A 19,381-nucleotide genomic window follows, 5' to 3' on the forward strand; every position below is an offset into this window, starting at 1 on the left:
AATTATAAATTTTTATAGCACTGTTCACAATGTTTTTGGCCTCTTCATCGACCACACGATTTCCTGGCAGAGGATCCAGAAAATAGACGGTTTCTCTCTTTGCTCTTACAATCAGCAAGATCCAATGACGGCTGCACAAAATTAATATAAAAACGACGGTTATTTACAAAAACGACGTATTATAATATTTCACACGACGAAATAAAGTAGCAATCGACGACATTATACATTTATCACGACGATAAATAACTGCCGACGTGGTTAGTAGTTTCAAACGACTCAATAAAATAAAACACCGACGTGGTTAGTTTATACGCTGTCATTTATTGAAAATCATAAAAACAAAATCCTGTTAAGGAGACTAACCCTGGATTGTAAGGCATCAGGAAAATCTGTTCACCGTCAGTCTTCTGAAGTCGAGCTGCTAGTAGGCGTGATCTGTCAGCTATTGTGCCAGAGCTGGCACTAACTGTAGCAGGGTCGATAAAGCCAACCATGCTGCACATATTTGCTCGTTTCAAAACATCGTGTAAGTACCTAAATATATAAAATAATATAAACAAGTCAGCACAAAAAAACACACGACGGTTATGTATAACAAAACGACGTATTATAAAATTTTACACGACGTACTGAAATAGACAACGACGTTATAATATATTTATCACGACGGTACATACTAACGACGTGGTTAGTTAGTTAAGACAACGCAATAAATAAACCAACGACGTATTATTTTAGAATGACAAACCTCATATATACAAAAAAACACACGACGGTTATGTATAACAAAACGACGTATTATAAAATTTCACACGACGTACTGAAATAGACAACGGCGTTATAATATATTTATCACGACGGTACATACTAACGACGTGGTTAGTTAGTTAAGACGACGCAATAAATAAACCAACGACGTATTATTTTAGAATGACAAACCTCATATATACAGCAATGATAGTGGCTCCTATTTCTTCCATGCCTGCAAATTGTGTAATATCTTCAGGCAGGAGGAAGGTATCGCGCTCTAGACCAAACACCTCCTTATCAATTGTAAAGTGCAGGGTCTTATCCTGAGGCACGAGTGTCGTTTCCACATAACGACAAAGGGATTTTAAAGAAGATGGCGCCTCCATATTTGAATAATCAACAACTTTAATAACCTGTTTAAAGAAATAAAAAAAATGACGTGGTAATTCAATAAAAACGACGGTTTAAGGAATAAAACGTTGTCTGAAAAGAATTTAAAGGACGGTGAAGAAACCGTCGTGGTGATTAATTTATTACGTCTTAAAAAAAATTCCGCCGTCTAAGTTGTAAACAAACGACGGTTTAAAGAAAAATATCGACGTCTGGAATTTTGAAAAACAAATAAAAAAGGCAAAGTTATGTGAACATACCTGGTCGTCATCTTCTTTCTCCTTTTCATCTTGTTTTTCTTCTTTCTTCTCTTCATCTATTACGTTGGGAATGACTAACTCTGTTGTCTAAAAACCACAAAGTTTTAAAAATAACGACGTTTAATGGCGTGTAAAACAAGTAAACTAAATACGACGTGGTATTGAAATACAAACGACGGTTTATTTTTAAAATCGTCGTGGTATTTCAAACGACGGTTTTATTAATAATAACGACGTCTAATGGTTTTTAAAAAAACAGAGAATTCAAAGTTCAGATATGTTACCTTTTCTTCCTGATGTTTCCCATTTTTGGCAGTATCATCCTCAAAATGCTGGGATCTCACATCACCTCCAGAGCAGCTTGCTTTGTCAGACATTGGATTTTTGGGACTTTGGCTAATTCTGGGTTTAAGCATGCTTGGATCAAAATTGGAAATTAATTGGGAAAGCTGACTCAGGAAATGCTCCCTCTCAGCCTCTACCAATTGTTTCGTTCTAGCCTCCATCCTTAAAGCCTCTTCCCTTGCCTTAGCTTCCATCTTTTTAGTCTCTTCTTGAAGGAGAACTCTTAAACTGTCCTTCAAACGGTCGTCAAAGCTCACTCTCTGTGGTTTGGGGAAATTGAAATATTGCCTTGGTGAGATCCCAGCACCTACTCCTCTCACTCTGCCTGGATGCTCGGGGCCCAAAGCCATGGTCAGCACATCATTGCTGCCAGAAACAGTGACTTTGCCTTCCGAGACTTGTTTTTGCAATTCATCCTAAAACAAAGATATATAAAAAAGTAAGAACAAAAACACACGACGGTTATTTATATACAAACGACGTATTATATAATTTCACATGACGCAATAACATATAAATCGACGTTATTATAATTTATCACGACGGTAGTTATACCGAGTGGTTAGTTTTTAAAACGACGAAATGAATAAACCACCGACGTCTTATGCTTTATTTACAGATAACAGAGGGATGATTCAATATTCATACCTTTAACGACCTTGTTTAAAACATTTCGACGTAGTAATTCAATACAAACGACGCGAAAATGAACCACCGACATCTTATGCTATAATTACAGAAAACATAGTAGTGATTTCTGATTTAGACCTTTAACGACGTTTTTTAAAAAATTTCGACGTGGTAATATCATTCACACGACGCAAAATATAACATAAGACGTAATAAGAATTATTCACAGTTTAATAAAAATTTAAAACAGAGTGAGTAGGGTTACAATTAATTTTGCTTTCTCTGCCACCTTTGGATCCGGGATGTTACCATGTTTGTCCTGTCTAGCTCTCTTCCATAAGGTAGATCGATCAATTTCTACCCCAGGCATGGTTTCCTCCAATTCATCCTCCAAACCAGCATATCCTTTTCGAGACAATCGATGATTGTACTCAAGTTTCTCCCTAATCTGTGCATGTTGAGAATGCACAGACTCAAAATCTTTGGATAACCTTGAAGCTACAAAGGCATCTCATTGTGCTTTCTCTATGAATTTATATGTTTCAGGGGGTTGGCTTAATCTCTCGCTGTCATTGGTGTATGGAAGGATATAATGCCTCGTTAGTGTAGACTTGAAATCCTTCCATTTCTTGGCAGCAGAAGCTAACACAGAGCTCTTGCCCCCTTGACCTACCACAAAAGCAATGTCAACTGCTTCCCAAATCTGCTCCTTTATATCCTTGGGGATTTGAGCCCATTTCATGTGCACAAGTGGAACTCTGGAGCGTGCCAACACACCAATGTAGGACTGCATCTCACTATGTGCTTGGCCAATTCCTTTCCCCCTTTTATTGTACTCAACAATTGGCCTCATTTTCTGAAGTTTTCTCTTCACAACACGAGGCATTGTGCTCATACCTCGACCAGACTTTGAATCATCAGAGATTGTTGTCGTGCTGGTTGGTTCTGTCTCAGCAGATGATGAAGCAAACTTCATCTTCTTCAAAGGCTTCACTTGAGGAGGTACCATTCTAAGCTCCTTACCTCCATTTTTCTTGGAGCCAGAATCCTTACTTTGGTCTTGGTGAGAAACCATTTTTACAGACAAAACTGCAAGTGAAAATATTTCAGGAAAAGATTAAGAACACAAACGACGGTTATTAATAAAATACGACGTATGATATGATTTTAAACAACGCAATGAAATAATCTCAGACGTAATAAATGTTTAAAACCAAGGTAATTAAACAACGACGAAATAATTAACTATAAACGACGTGATAATTAACTATAAACGACGAAATATTTATATAACGTCGGGGTATTGATGTTCACACGACGTCAGTAGTAATATACCGTCGTCTATATAAGGATCCAAAACCCTTCTTTCTTTCTCTGTGAATGTTTGATTGCAGATTTGATTTTTCTGAACCATGGTTTTTGTTTTCTAATTTGATAAAATACAAGGCCAAGAAAGAAAGTTTTGGAATCTTATATAAACGACGGTATTTTAATATGACGTCGTGGTATTAACATTCACACGACGTAAAACAATAAGATACTGTCGTCTATATTAGATACCAACCCTACTTTCTTTTTCTTTATATTTTATCAAATTAGGGAAAAACAAAAACCTTTGTTAAGAGAAATCAAACCTGCAATTAAACAAGCAAATAAAAAAAAGACTATAATTTTAAAAATAACTTTGTCAATTTTCAAACGACGCTAGAACGACTGACGAACCGTCGTGGTCTACATATTTAACCACGTAAATAAGAAGCTACCGTCGTCTTATTTAGTTGAGGTAGTTGTCTTCAAAGTTGGAAACTTTCCCTCTTTGTCTGTATATTTTATCGAACTTGGAAAGAAGTAAAATGATTTTGGCCAAAAAAAAGTAAAAAAAATTTTCAAACAAAAAACGTATGAGCATGCAAAACAGCAACCAAAATAGTGAAAATGAAAGCTTACCTTTTGCGTGCAATGAAAGCAAGAGGAAGATTATGTTTAAGTTCAGAGACGACGAAGAAGACGAGAGGAAGACGATGAGATACTCTGACAGTGCTCTGACAAGGAAAAAAGTCTAAAAGTTTTCTCTGGGAGATTGAACTTTTTAATCGGGTTTGGAAACAGCGCATGTGTATGTCAGGTAGACGAAAAGTTGCTTACATATAAAACCATTTCAAAAAAATAATACAGCGGTTACATGTAACTACGACGTATAAATTACAAAATACGACGGTACATTTAACTTCGGACGTGGTAAATAAATACGACAGTAGTGTTGTAGGTATCGTCGTAGTAAACTCAAAAATTAAAGTACATAAGTAATAACTTGCGTCATGGTAGATTATTTAACACGTCGTTTTTATTAATGTACCGACGTGGATTTATGTAATATACGTCGGTCATACCGACGTTGATTTTACAATTTAAACGGCGGTTTTTTTGTAATGACCGCCGTTGGTTTTAAAAATTTATTCTATAAATTTGTCGCTTTCATTCATTTTCGGTTTACATTTAGGGTTCCAAGTTCTTCCTCTCTCAGTCTCTCACGTCTCAAAGACAATAATTTGGATGTCTTTCTCAAAGAGAAATTGAGCTTACTCGCATCAAATATATGTCCACAAGAAGAAGCTTGTCAACTAGCCTTCTCACTTCCTTGATCAAGCCTGATAGGACACTTAGTGCTTCTGAATAGTCCTTGCTTTCCATCAAAAGAGATGCAAGCCTGGCCTCCACTCGCTGTCGAAGGAAAGTTCGCTTCTCAGGGAAATCTGCTTGATTTTCTTGGCTAAGAAGATCCGTCAGATTTGTGATAGCCTCTTCCTTTATCCGTAGAGCTTCAGAAGAAGAAGATGGGTTTCAAGAATGCGATAAAGAATAGAAATGGCTTCAGATGGTCTCTAAAGCATGAGCAATCGAATCAGTACTTGCTGGGAGATATGATGAAGACATTGTCAATGCTTTGAACTATACAAGTCCTGCAGAAAGATAAAGGACCAAACTGTTAAAGAAACTGAAACAACGGCGGTTTTCTGTTCTACCGTCGTCTTTTCTCGTCGTCTATATTAAGGTAAGATGGCGGTAGATTTATAATTACCGACGTAGATTATTTTGTTAAACGTCGTTAAGTGTACTACAACCGACGTGGATTTTATTTTTAAATTATAAATAGAGTTTTTTTTCCCGAATTCTTTCAGTTTTAGTTTTCAATTACAAAGCGTGATAAATAGATTTTTCTTTCCCGAGGAAATTTAAAATGAGGAAAATTAATGTTCTAGAATTTGTAAACTAACACGACGCAATATTACTAACCCGAGGAAATTATAAATAGATTTTGCTTTCCCGAATAAATTTTAAATTAATTCAGTTTGAAACAACGACGGTTTTTTGTTATGCCGTCGTTTTTAACTAACACGACGCAATATTTGTTTTGCGACGTGGAATCTTTTCATTTAACGTCGTTAGGTTTAATATAACCGACGTGGATTTGAATTTTTAAATTATGAATAGAATTTTTTTTCCCGTGACCTTTCAGTATATTTTTCAATTACAGTGCGTTATAAATAGAGTTTTTTTTTCCGGAGGAAATTTAAAATGAAGGAAATTAATGTTCTGGAATATGTAAAGTTTCTTTTTTGGATGACAGATTTAAATAAAATAAGAATATAAAAATAACGACTGTTTTTTATTACTGTCGTCGTTTTTCGTCGTCTTAAATAAGACTAAGACGACGTAATATATTTGTTGAGCGACGTTGATTTGTTTTTTAAACGTCGTTAGGTATAATATAACCGTCGTTGAAAATTGTCTCTCTGATTGCAAATTTGCAACGACGTTAGGTGTAATATTTGTAGATACACAAACGCACACACATCATCAACTTCCAAAAAATTGTCTCTCTGATTACAAATCTGTGTCATCTGTTAAGATTATGATGTGGAACAGAGTTCCATCTGGTAAGATTTCGTAACCCTTGGGATCTCAGACAAATCTGATTATGTCGGCGGTTTTCTATATAAACCGTCGTGGTTATTTCAATTCTTGTCATTAAGTAGATCTACCGACGTAGGATAAGAAAATCAAAGAAAAAAATTGTTAACAAAAATTCTTATTAAGACGACGGTTAAAATTAAAGGTACGACGTATAAAATGAATAAATACGACGTTAAATTTTATTGTACGATTTAAAGATAACGTCGTAGAACTATACGAGAATGATGTCGATATATTTATATTTTCCGTCGTTGTACATTAATTTAATACGGCGATATTTTGTATTTTAAAGCCATGGATTTGTTTGTAATTATACGGCGTTTTATACGAAAACCTCGTCGTGTTATTTTATGAGTAAAAACGGCGGTTTTTATTGAAATTGTCGTCTTTACTTTCTACGTCGGTCGATTCATAACTTCTGCCGTTCTTTGTTGGCATTGATTTTATACTGCGGAAATCTGTTTCAAATAGACGTCGGTTGTTTAATTAGGTACGTCGTTATTTTTGAACAGCCATTTGAATCTCCATTTTTTAGTTGTCTAAGTTTGTATTACACGACGGTGTTTTTAGAACCGTCGTCTTTTTAAAAACCACGACGGTTTTCACTTAGACCGTCGTTGTTTTCTGGTCGTCTTTTTCACTTTTTGTAGTAGTGATCTTCCACCTATGATTGCCATTACCCATACCCAAAGAGGAAGTTGTGGAGATGTGAGTTTGTGCAATGATGATGGAGAAGACAAGAGCGTATGTTGGTTTTTTTATATATTATTTTTAATTGAAAAATAAAAAAGCTAACTATTAAGTTAGTTGACATGTGTCAACAAACTAGTAGGGGGACATGAGGGGACACAAAATTTTGGGGACAGCAGATCCGCTCCCCTCACATGGCACCATCGCCACACAATAATATTTTGACATAAACAACTTATCACAGCAATGAGGGGAACAGGAAAAAAAAAAATTAGAACACAACAGTGACTCAATCTGTGGAAATTATGATAAGCAATAAATATGGGAGCATGTTAAATACTTACACAAAAGGTGCTATTAAACGAACCCTAAATTAACTGAATACACCCTATCACCAAACTATTTATTGAATTATTAATTTACCCTAATATATATTATTAGTTGAGTCTCTAATCCTCTAGTGGGGAATGCAACAGGTTCGACACATGTTGGTTACAAAAGTTGCATTTTAAGAAATATTTTCCATTTTTTGGGCTGGAGGAAAGAAAGTGACATGGGCTCTAGCCCTAGTTATGCGTTTATCAACTACAATAACTCTGCCTTACTATAATTGCATTTATATTAAGGGAGCTTCATTAATATACCCAAAATAGGGGCTGAAATTATAAAAAAACCCCACATGGATTGCACTTTAGAAACACACCTAAAACTCATTTACTACATAAAAAATTAGTGTTTAAGTTCTTATAAATTACATGACTGCCATTGATCAATTTAAAAAAGAAGACCAACACAAAAAACTTAAATAGCACCCAAAACAAGCCCAACCCAATTTTATAAAAAAACCCAAACAATTCATTACAAACAAAAGGTCTTGAAAACCGTAGTTTCATTAACGTGTCATGTTAATTAATCATTGTAATGTTCTACACCTTTATTGTCATGTTGATTAATTGTTGTAATGTTCCAGTTTAGGGTAATAACACTGCTATGTCATGTTGATTAATGGTTGTAATGTTCCAGTGTAGAGTAATAACACTGCTAATTTCCTATAACATCCTATTTCTAATGCATGTTTACCCCTGTACTGTTCCAGTGTAGGGTAATAACACTGCTAGTTTCCTATGATATCCTATTTCTAATGCATGTCTACCCATGTAATGTTTCAGTCTAAGGTAATAACATTGCTAGTTTATTGTCATGTTGATTAATGGCTGATGTTCCAATCTAGGGTAATAATATTGCTAGTTTATTGTCATGCTGATTAATGGTTGTAATGTTCTAGTTTAGGGTAATAACAATACTAGTTTCATATGACATCCTATCTCTAATGCATGTTTACTCTTGTAATGTTCCAGTCTAGGGTAATAACACTGCTCGTTTCCTATGATATTCTATTTCTAATGCATATCTACCCCTATAATGTTCTAGTCTAGGGTAATAGCACTGCTATTTCCTATGACATCCTATTTCTAATGCATGTTTACCCCTGTAATGTTCTAGTCTAGGGTAATAACACTGCTAGTTTACTGTCATGTTGATTAATGTTTATCATGTTGCTATTTCTAATACATGTCCACCAAAGAAAAGATGAAGAAAGAACAAACCAGACCAACTCAAAACAAGCTGAGCCCAGATTGTTAATACTATTATGTCATAGAAGTATATTGTTAATACTCTGTCATAGAAGTACATTGTTAATACCCTATCACAGAAGTACATTGTTAAACAAAAATGAGATTCATAACTGAAATAGTAACAAAAGTTGAATCGATCATCAAAGCTTCAAATACATTTCGAAAATCAACTAAAATCCGAAGAGAAACACATAATTGAAGCAAAAGATCAAAAATCTCAAGTACAAACCAAACGACGACGACGACGGCGACGACGATAACAACGACAATGATGTGGCGAAAGAGGAGTAGAGCTCGAAGATGAGGAGTAGAGCTAAAAGCATCTGATCGAGGTTTTTTCAAGGTCTTGAACAATCCGAAAAAAGAAAAAATCAATAGAAGCACGATTTTAGAACAAGAAATTGAAGGTGAAATATTGAAAATTGTAGATTAAAGATGAATAATATAGTTGGACCTGAGACTGAGCTTCAATGGAAGCTCCTCTTGCTCCAACACCAGAGAAAACACCAGCGAGAAAGGAGAAAATAAATATGATTTGATTTTTTGGCAGATTTGGTTTTTTTGGCAGATTTGGTTTTTTGGCAGACATGGAAATATTTGGTTTTATGGCAGATCTGGGCAGATCTGATTTTCCTCTCTTAAATCCATAGTACAAGGACAATATAGGTATTTAACACACACAAATAAACTAAAAAACAACTATTAAATTAAAAAAAATTGATAGCTGTCAATTTTTGGATTTTTTTTGGGTGTGTTTATAGTTTTTAAACGGTGTAGGGTTTCTTTATAAAACCATGTCTAAGATTGGGTATATAACTAAATTTCTATTATATTAATTCACAAGAAGCATGGTCAAGCTAAACACATTTATTTTTTGGATGAAGGTAAGCACATGTTTAGGTTGTGTTTAATTGTGGGTTCAGGGTAATCATCCTAATTAGTATTACCAAGAAGCTTCATTCAAGTGCTGCTGATTGATAGAAACCCTTCAACCTTAATCCAATGCCAAAGAATCAGAACTATTAGGCCCCGTTTGGTGGGCTAGACTGGATGAGATATTTCCAATTAATATGGAAATGGATCCTAATCATTTTTTGGTGGACATAAATGTATCTCAGACTGGATATGGGCCTTTGGATTCATGTCCCAAATAATTGGGTTTATGAAACCCAACCCTAGATGTGGGTTTACAGTGAAACCTCTGCCGCCGTCTCTCTCCTTCCCATTCATCTCGTTGCCTTCTTCTCTATTCTCCTCTTTTATATTCTTTCTTCTCTTTCTCCTCTCTCCTCTATCTTTTGTCCAATCTCGTTGGTCTCTCTCTATTCCACCACCTTCTACCCATCGCTGGAGTCATCGCCTCTGCAGTATGCTTTCTCTTGCAAGGCATCGCCGGAGCAGTCTAAAGTTTGAAGAAATCTTAGTCGTCTATCATGTTGACTAACCTGGTACCTATTATAAATCCACTTCGAAAACAAAATCAAACAAAGCCCAACAACCGCAGGAATAAGAGAAAACAAAGATGAAGAAGGAAAACAACTAGCAATAGATTATATTTTCTTTTCCTTTCTGTTTTTCAAAACTTGATATGAGTTTAATTTTCTATTTTTAATTTTAATTTTTTTAAGTTTGAGTTTTGGGTGATGTTATGAGTTCTCTTCTTGATTTGTTTAGGATTTTGCATATGATTCCAAGGTTTTTCTACAATATGAGTAAAAAAAAATTAGAATTTTGAATTGTTAATAAAAAAAAAAGAAAAATCTGATTTATTAAAAAATAATAATAATAATTCAAGTCTGATGTTTGCTGCAAAAATAAATTGAATTGGACTCAAAGCCAAACCAATCCAAGCCAGACCAATCCAATGCTTCGAAGTCTATTTTAACTGGATCAAGTCAGCCCACCAAACCATGCCTTATTTCTTATTGAAATTGGATTTACAATCACATGCCTTAGAATGAGCATAAGCCCAATAATATAATCGCTTCCCAGTTAAGCAAATAACAGCTGTTAACTAACAAAACAAATTGCCAGCTAACTAACCAATTGCCTAACAAAACCTTGCCAGCTCAGCTAACATACAAAAAGACCATATTAACCCTGAGAATCCTATCACTGATTAATCACAGAGCTACAGATCTCATCTCCGAACTGAATGTTAAACATTATTGGTTTTCTGTAGCGGATGGGACTAGGCACCAGCACCTGTAAATTATATCAACACATGAATCCACTGAGTCAAAGAGTCGTTGTAAAGATAACATAATCTGAAGATATGCATTTAAGTACAGTAAGAGGATCTGTTGGTTGTTGCAAAGTTAGGCGTCCTTAGAAAATATCTAACGGAGGTAAATTTGGACCACGTCCTTGCACAGCATGGAGAAGAAAGGTGAGGCCCATTGAGTTTACAAACACTGAAAAAGACAAACCAGTCTTAATATTAATTTATTGAGCAAAAGTCCCAAGTGTGCACGTCAGAAACCAAAGGAAGCTGAAAACTGGAAGTTCCTCTCCCCCTCTTAAACTTCATCACCTTCACAACTGCAACCAACGACTAGTCTTTGATCTGAGTATGGCTCCTATGGCCAACCAACAAGGACATTCTTTTTCTTCTTCTTCTTCTTCTTCTGTAACTCAAGATCCATGGACATATGATGTGTTTGTGAGTTTTAGAGGTAAGGATACACGCACCAATTTTACAGATCATTTGTACAAGGCCTTGTCCGATAAGGGGATCTACACCTTCATTGATCGTGAGCTTATAGGAGGAGAAAAAATCTCACCAGCCCTTCTCGAAGCAATTGAAGAGTCACGGATTTCTCTCATTGTATTCTCTGAAAACTATGCATCCTCAAGGTGGTGCTTGGACGAACTCGTTGAGATCCTTCGATGCAAAAGCTCAACGAATCAAATAGTTTGGCCCATTTTTTACAAAGTGGATCCTTCGCATGTACGGAACCAAACAAATAGTTTTGGTGATGCATTTGCTGACATGAACTGCAGATTTAAGGATAATACGGAGAAGGTGCTAAGGTGGAGGAGCGCTCTTAGAGAAGCAGCAAGTTTGAAAGGATATACTTGCAAGGCGGGAGAGTATATTTCTACCCTCTATACTGCACATATATATGGTTAATTTAGTGGCTTGATTCTATATTTCAGGGTCATCTATCTTTTTCAAGTTTAATTTTTTCTCTACTTTTTCGTTTGGTTATATTTAATTGTTACGCATTAAAAAAGGTACTGTTTTGATAGAAATAGAAAACTGTAGGCAGAAGATTTTTTTCAATAGCTGTAGGTAGAAGATTCAAAACCCATATATTAGTCTCTCCAAAAGCCGTACTAGTCAAATATTGTTTGTAGTTAAAGAACTATTAAGCACGTTGAGTAGGGTTACCACAGTGGTGGCCCTCCCCCTTTCCCCATGCTTGGTACCCAGGATCGAACCCCAGGAGTCTTTCCTACCAATGTAACCCAAAAAAAAAAACAGAAAAAAAAAATATAACTATTAGGCTCCATGGAAGGATTCCAAATTCATGGATTTAGATGTATATTGTAAGGTAAACTTGTTTGTTTAGACTAGTAAAATTATAAGATTTGGACAAGAGAGAAATGAAGAAGATAAATGGATTTCAAATGATTCCTTACATGTGGTCAATTTCAAAACTACATTTTAAAGGCACAACATCTAGTTATTCCAAATACCTTCATTCTAATGTTGTTCTTGTTTTGGCAGCAAATTTAGCCTTATTCTCAAATCTAAATCCCTTCTTTTAAATCCCTCCATCCAAACGGAACATTACTTTAGCAGACTATCCAACCAAACTCAATGGAGTAGGGCAGTCGGCTAAATAGACTACCTTGTGTTCTTTGCGTGCTTGCATGTTAACATTTTATTCCTTAATGTGTCAAATTTTTTAAATGGTAGGTCAGAAGCTACATTTATCAACCACATCGTTGAAGAGATTGTAGTCCTAGTGCTGAACCGCACATATTTGAATGTGGCGAAGTACCCAGTTGGAATTCACTCTTGTGTAAGAGCTGTGGAAATGCTTTTATGTGCTGGTGGGAATGGTCGCCGCATAGTTGGGATATGGGGGACATCTGGAATAGGCAAGACAACAATTGCGAAAGCTGTTTATAATGCAATTGCTCATAAGTTCGAAGGGTGTTGTTTCTTGGCAGATGTTAGAGAAAATTCAATGCCACATGGAGGCTTAATCCAACTACAGGAGACTCTTCTTCAAGAGATTCTAGGTGGCAACAAGTTGAAAATTGTTAGTGCTGATAAAGGTATCTCTATTATACAAAAATTGCTAAGGCAGAAAAGGATTCTCTTAATTCTTGATGATGTGAATCAATTGGAGCAATTAGACAACTTGGCTGGAGTTGGTTGGTTCGGTGAGGGTAGTAGAGTCATTATAACTACACAAGATAGCGGATTGCTAAAATGTTATGGAATTGAGTTGATATACGAGGTCCATAAGTTATACGACAACCAAGCTCTTGAGCTTTTCAGTTTGAATGCCTTTGGAAGAAATGAACCTCCAAATGATTATTTGGAACTCGCAAAACGAGCAATAGCCTATGCTCAAGGCCTTCCACTAGCTTTAACACTTTTAGGTTCCCATCTTCGTAATAAAGATATACATCGTTGGCAAGCTATATTAGATGGTTATGAAGGAGAACCTTATACAGGTATACAGAAAATACTTCGAAAAAGTTATGATGCATTAGGTAATTCAGTGCAACAAGTTTTTCTAGACATGGCGTGTTTCTTCAAGGGTGAAGATAAGGACTATGTGATGCAAATACTAAGTTCTAAGCAGAAGGCTTCCCAAGATTGTATTGAAGTCCTGGTTGAGAAGGCAATGATAACTATTCAATATAATAGGATTTTGATGCATGACTTGCTAGAAAAATTGGGCAAGGATATAGTTCACGAAGAGTGCCCCATTGAGCCTGGCAAGCGTAGTAGATTGTGGTTTCATGAGGATGTCTACCATGTTCTAACAGAAAATAGCGTAAGTATTATATGTCCTTATATTCAATCTGATATAGTACCTTGTAAACCAATAATTTTCTTAACAGCATTTTGCTTTGAACAACAACTTGGTTTCTTAATATTATTATCTTTTCATCTCAGGGAACAAGAAAAATTAAAGGCATCATGGTGAAGTTTCCCAAGCCAGATGAGATACCCTTGAATGCAGAAAGCTTCTTCGGGATGGTAAATCTTGAAATTTTCATAAACTGTAATGCAGTTCTATCCGGATATGTTGAATATCTACCCAACGAGTTGAGGTTCATTGATTGGGGTAGATGCCAGTTACAATTATTGCCATCCAATTTTCATGCAAGGCATCTTGTTGTGTTCAATATGCCCTGCAGTGATATCAGACAATTGGAGGGATTTAAGGTACGCACTTCAAATTATTTTCATCTATTATTATCTCAAATATATTTCTTTGAGCTTAGTGTCATCATGTGTTCAAAACTCCTTACATTTGGCGTGTGGTTGATCATTTCCTATTTTGTGTATTTTTCTCACAGAAATTCCCAAAGTTGACATCTATAAATTTAAGTGGTTGTCAATTCTTAGAAAAAATCGTTGACTTATCTGGAATCCCAAATTTGAAGTACTTGAATCTAAGTGAGTGTAAACGTTTGGTTGAGGTCGATGGTTCTGTTGGATTCCTTGATAAACTTGTTGAATTGGATCTCAGAGAATGCTTTCAGCTTACAAGGTTTGGAACAAGACTTAGATTGAAATCCTTAGAAAGACTTTATCTATGTGATTGTAAAAGGCTTGAGAGTTTCCCAGAAATAGAGGACAAGATGGAATCGCTAATCATTTTGGATATGGAAGGAAGTGGCATAAGAGAATTGCCTTCATCAATTGCATATCTTACTGGTCTTGAAGTATTAAAAGCTGATTATTGTGAGAACCTTTCAAATGCGTCATTACATCATATATATGGATTGCAACGTCTCGGTGAGCTTAGTGTCAAAGGGTGTCGAAAACTCCTTACTTTTGGCAATGAGGTTAACTTTGAAGTTTCATCCAGCTACACTGAATTACAGCTGCTTTCAAATAGCTCAAATTTTTCGGATGACAACTCTCTCTCATTAGCACTTCCCAGGCTACGTTTCTTTTTTCTCGGAGGATGCAACTTATCAGAAAGTGATTTCCTCCCGCCTCTCGATTGCTGGTCCACATTAGAAGAACTTGATCTTTCTGGAAACAATTTTGTCAGTCTTCCGGAATGCATTAGCAAATTTGTCAACTTGCTCAGCCTTAGATTGTGTGGTTGCAAGAGGCTTCGGGAAATTCCAGAAGTGCTTCCACCAAAATTAACTTCAGTAACCCTGAATAGTTGCACGTCACTGGAAACATTTCCAAAACTGTCACCAGGGCTTCAGCATTTGTATTTGACTAATTGCTTTAAACTATGTGGCTGTGACATCACAGAAAACATTTTGTTGAATCAGGTCTCTCTCTCTCTCTCTCTCTTTCTCTCTCTCTCTCTCTCTCTATATATATATATATATATACACGTTTTAAGTCAATGGTTGTTGTAATTATTCTAGGTGTCTTCTCAGAGTTCTACAATCGAAATTATAGTTCCAGGAACTGAAGTTCCAAAGTGGTTTAGCTGTTGTAAAGAGGCAACAGTATTTGAAGATCCTTTTTCAGATAATAAAGGGGAATACGTTGCTGAATGTGAAGTTTGTTTTGAAATTCCTCCAAATTTAGAATGGGAGACGTCAAGATTGGCTCTATGTGCTGTTTTCGATCTCATGACTTATCATGGTTGTCAGTTTTGCGCCAAGATTCTCATAAATGGAAAACAGGTCAACGAGATATGGATTTGGGCTGAGTATGGTATTAAGTTAGAGGAAACTCATGTGTGGCTCAACTGTAGTCCATTATTGGATCCGAACAAGAACATGGTGGAAGGACCCATGCGGTTGCAACAGGGTAATATGTGTCAAGTTTTATTTTACTACCACGGTGCAGGGCCGATGACAAGGTGTGGGGTCCACGTATTAGGCCACCAGGTTGGTGATGTCAGTGAGACTGGGATCATGGTAGTTGACGATGATATCCATTGTCACTACCAAGATGAATTGGTTTCCTTGTCTTTAACATCAACGAGTGGTGTTGGGAAGAGGCCTCGTGGATCAGATACCATCGCAGTTGATAATCATGGTCCTAACGTTGTCGTCATGGATCATGATCATGAAGAGCAATACCTTACCTTGTTTTCAGAACCAGCAGATCATCCAAAGCGGAGGCATATTGATATTGATGAGGAGCAAAGTATGTAAATCCATTAAATGTTGAATGATATCTTTGCATTTTAATATATGGTCGTATATGTTTGCTGATGTGAAAGACGACTGCATTTTGATCTGGTTGCAGATCTCACCTATTGATGTGAATGGAGCTTGTTCAGTCAAGGGAATTGATGACGTTGCGGAAGAAATGTACTTGATAGAGGATTATTTTCAGTAAAGCATTCCACAATTCACTAGATCAGTTGGGCATTGGCGACATCTATGCACCAACGTGAGGGGGAGTGTTGGCGTGACTTGTGGATATTGACTTACTTTCCTTACACACCAAGAATTCCTATTATAATTGTAATTGATTTACTTTAATTCCTAATTTCCTACTGTAAATAGATTTAGGAATTTATTATTTACTTGCCCATTCAGGTTTCGTTGTATTATAAATATGACCTCCTACAAGGAGAAGAATACACAGAAAATTCCCACAAACAAATATTATCTCATAATTTTCATATTTTAGCACCTAGTTCCCCTGCCCTACTTTATATGGAAAATCATGTCATCATAAATCAAACCAGCCTGCAAATAATGAAGCTAGAAGGAGACATAATGCACCTGGCGAGGTTTACAGTTGGAACTTATTACACTTGGTCATTGCCATAGACCTACAAATTGTTACGAAATAACAGTAAATGTTTTATACTATAGGATCACTATATTATTGCACAACTCTTAAAATATAAACAGTAGCAAAATTACGAAATCTGTATAAATGTGCAAATATAAATTAAGTACAGAATACTGACTTTTATTGAAGATAGAGGCTTGCGTATTCGCAATGTCCTAAAAACAGAATTTCGCCTCTTCTCAGTGCTTGAAGTTCAATAGGCGTCTATCTCCCAGGATTCTACTATCTATAATTCAAGGGTCCAGCACCGAATCCTTGAATTCTGGCGAACGTTGGTGTGCCTCTCTCCAATACAGTTGGTAACTTTAAAATAATATGAGATAGTTTAAGGAAAAAGAGATATGTATTATGGTCTAGGACTTGTGGTTTTATAATAGAATTACACCCCTTCAAAATAGCAGTTGGTATCAGTTATACCTGTTCAAATTCAAACAAAAAGATAAGTCTTTCTGGTTTGAATTTAACTTCTGCCAAAAGAAATTCGAAAAATAAAAAAATAATTATTTTATTTTCGGGCTAGGTATATTTATTTTATTTTCCAGAGACCCCAAGAGGCCCAAGGCCCAAGGCCCAAGTCTTGATTATTTAAATATTAATATTAATCAAGCAAGCCAACCATGATAGTCTTCACTACCACGCCCATCAACCCACCAATCCTTATTTAATTGATGTTAAGGTTTCATGCTTATAAAGCATATGGAACCTTTTGTTTTCTCCAATGTGGGACATTTGCTTTCAAACTTCCAACAATACCCCACATTTGAAATGCAAATTTGTTTTTGAAAATAAAACATGCAGACTCAAAAACTGGAGAAGAAATTAGATAAAATACACATCAGGAAAAGTGTCTTTTAGACTTGAACTTTCCCTATTGTAGACGTATCGGATCTACTTAATGAATCAGTGAACATCATAGCCTTGAACTGTTCATCGTTTTGTAGTAAACCGAGACAATACGCCACACATGTATTAAATCTTTACACACTTAAGTTCGTGCGGTTGTGTTCATTTTGGTCTTGAACAAATCCCGGTCTCATAGGAGCTTTAGAGAATGTAGTCATGTAATTCTCATAAATGCGACCCCACATTTACTCCTATATAGGTAACGTTAATTAAAAGTATTATGCCATACTTCTTTTGAATATCAAAATATTAACATCATTAAATGTTTTGTATAAAACATACCCTAAAAACATTTGCAGACACAACACTTTGATCATAGGAATGAGTAAGTAGTGTGTTCATACCTTGAGCCATTCCCAACCAGTTTGCCTATTGAACCTAGACCATGGGATCTCCAATCAGCTAGGTAAGGGTTCCATTAGGTTAGCTCATTATGAAATTGACATTAAACCCATTCCCCTCGACGCATATTTAATTTGCTCTCTAGGTAGGCCTTTTGTCAAAGGATCAGCTATGTTTTCCTTTGACTTTACATAATCTAATGAGATTATTCCATCTTTGAGCAACTGTCTAATTGTGCTATGTCTTCGCCTTATATGCCTTGATGTGCCATTGTATATCTTATTTTTGGCTCTTGCAATAGCTGCCATATTATCACAATGAATACATACTGCAGTTATTGGTTTAGACAATAACGGTATATCTTCCATAAAGTTTCGAAGCCATTCCTCTTCTTTAGCAACCTTGTCCAAAGCTATGAATTCTGATTCCATAGTTGACCGTGCTATACACGTTTGCTTGGTTGACTTCCAAGCTACTGCTGCCCCTCCACATACAAAAACATAGCCACTAGTGGATTTCGTTTCACGTTCACCAGAAATCCAGTTTGCATCACTATATCCTTCTAAAACTGGTGGGTAACTTGTGTAATGCAATCCATAACTTATTGTGCCTTTAATAAATTGTAGCACTCTAATCAGAGCCTTCCAATGATCATCAGATGGATTACTAGTATATCAACTAAGCCTGCTCACTGCATAAGCTAAATCAGGCCTTGTACTATTCATCATATACATTAAGCTTCCAATCACTTGTGAATATTCTAGCTGAGATACTGCATCTCCATTATTTTTAGCTAGATGAACTGATGGATCAAAAGGGGTCACAACGGATGGATCATCAAAGTGACCAAATTTTCTAAGTATTTTTTCTGCATAATGGGACTGAGTCAAAAAATAACCTTGTTTGGTTCTTTGAACTCTAATTCCAAGTATGATATCTGCAAGTCCCAGGTGCTTCATATCAAAACTTGAACACAACATTTTCTCTGTAGAATTAATGATATCTTTGTTAGTACCTATTATGAGCATGTCATCAACGTATAAGCATACTATGACACATGAGTTCTTGAAACTCTTTACATATACGCATTTGTCACTCTCATTGATCTTAAAACCATTTGACAGCATAACATGATCAAATTTTTCATGCCACATTGTTGGTGCTTGTTTAAGTCCATACAATGACTTAATTAATTTGCACACTTTCTTTTCTTGTCCTTTAACCACAAACCCTTCTGGTTGTTCCATATAGACTTCTTCATCTAATTCTCCATTCAAAAAGGCGGTTTTAACATCCATTTGATGTATCTCCAATTTCTGTATGGCTGCTATGGAAATTAATATTCTTATAGATGAGATTCTTGATACAGGTGAATATGTATCAAAGTAATCCAGCCCTTCTTTTTGTCTATAGCCTTTTGCTACTAGACGTGCCTTATATTTGTCTATAGAACCATCAACCTTCAATTTCTTTTT

General features: G+C 35.9%; 1 protein-coding gene and 1 long non-coding RNA gene across 2 annotated transcripts; one reads left to right on the forward strand and one right to left on the reverse strand.

Moving 5' to 3' along the window:
• LOC109947565 lies at positions 8,792 to 9,503 on the reverse strand. Its single transcript, XR_002270332.1, has 2 exons — positions 9,135 to 9,503; positions 8,792 to 9,025 (listed from the first exon to the last, which is right to left on the reverse strand). It is a non-coding gene; the product is annotated as an uncharacterized LOC109947565 (long non-coding RNA).
• On the forward strand, positions 11,180 to 16,196 carry LOC18787300 (TMV resistance protein N). The gene is made up of 6 exons (XM_020558447.1): positions 11,180 to 11,773; positions 12,606 to 13,701; positions 13,824 to 14,096; positions 14,231 to 15,169; positions 15,269 to 16,001; positions 16,104 to 16,196. Exons 1-6 carry the CDS (start codon positions 11,253 to 11,255, stop codon positions 16,115 to 16,117), a joined length of 3,576 nt encoding a protein of 1,191 aa, XP_020414036.1. The 5' UTR covers positions 11,180 to 11,252; the 3' UTR covers positions 16,118 to 16,196.

This window comes from Prunus persica, chromosome G2 (assembly GCF_000346465.2).
Source record: "Prunus persica cultivar Lovell chromosome G2, Prunus_persica_NCBIv2, whole genome shotgun sequence".
Lineage (NCBI taxonomy): Eukaryota > Viridiplantae > Streptophyta > Magnoliopsida > Rosales > Rosaceae > Prunus > Prunus persica.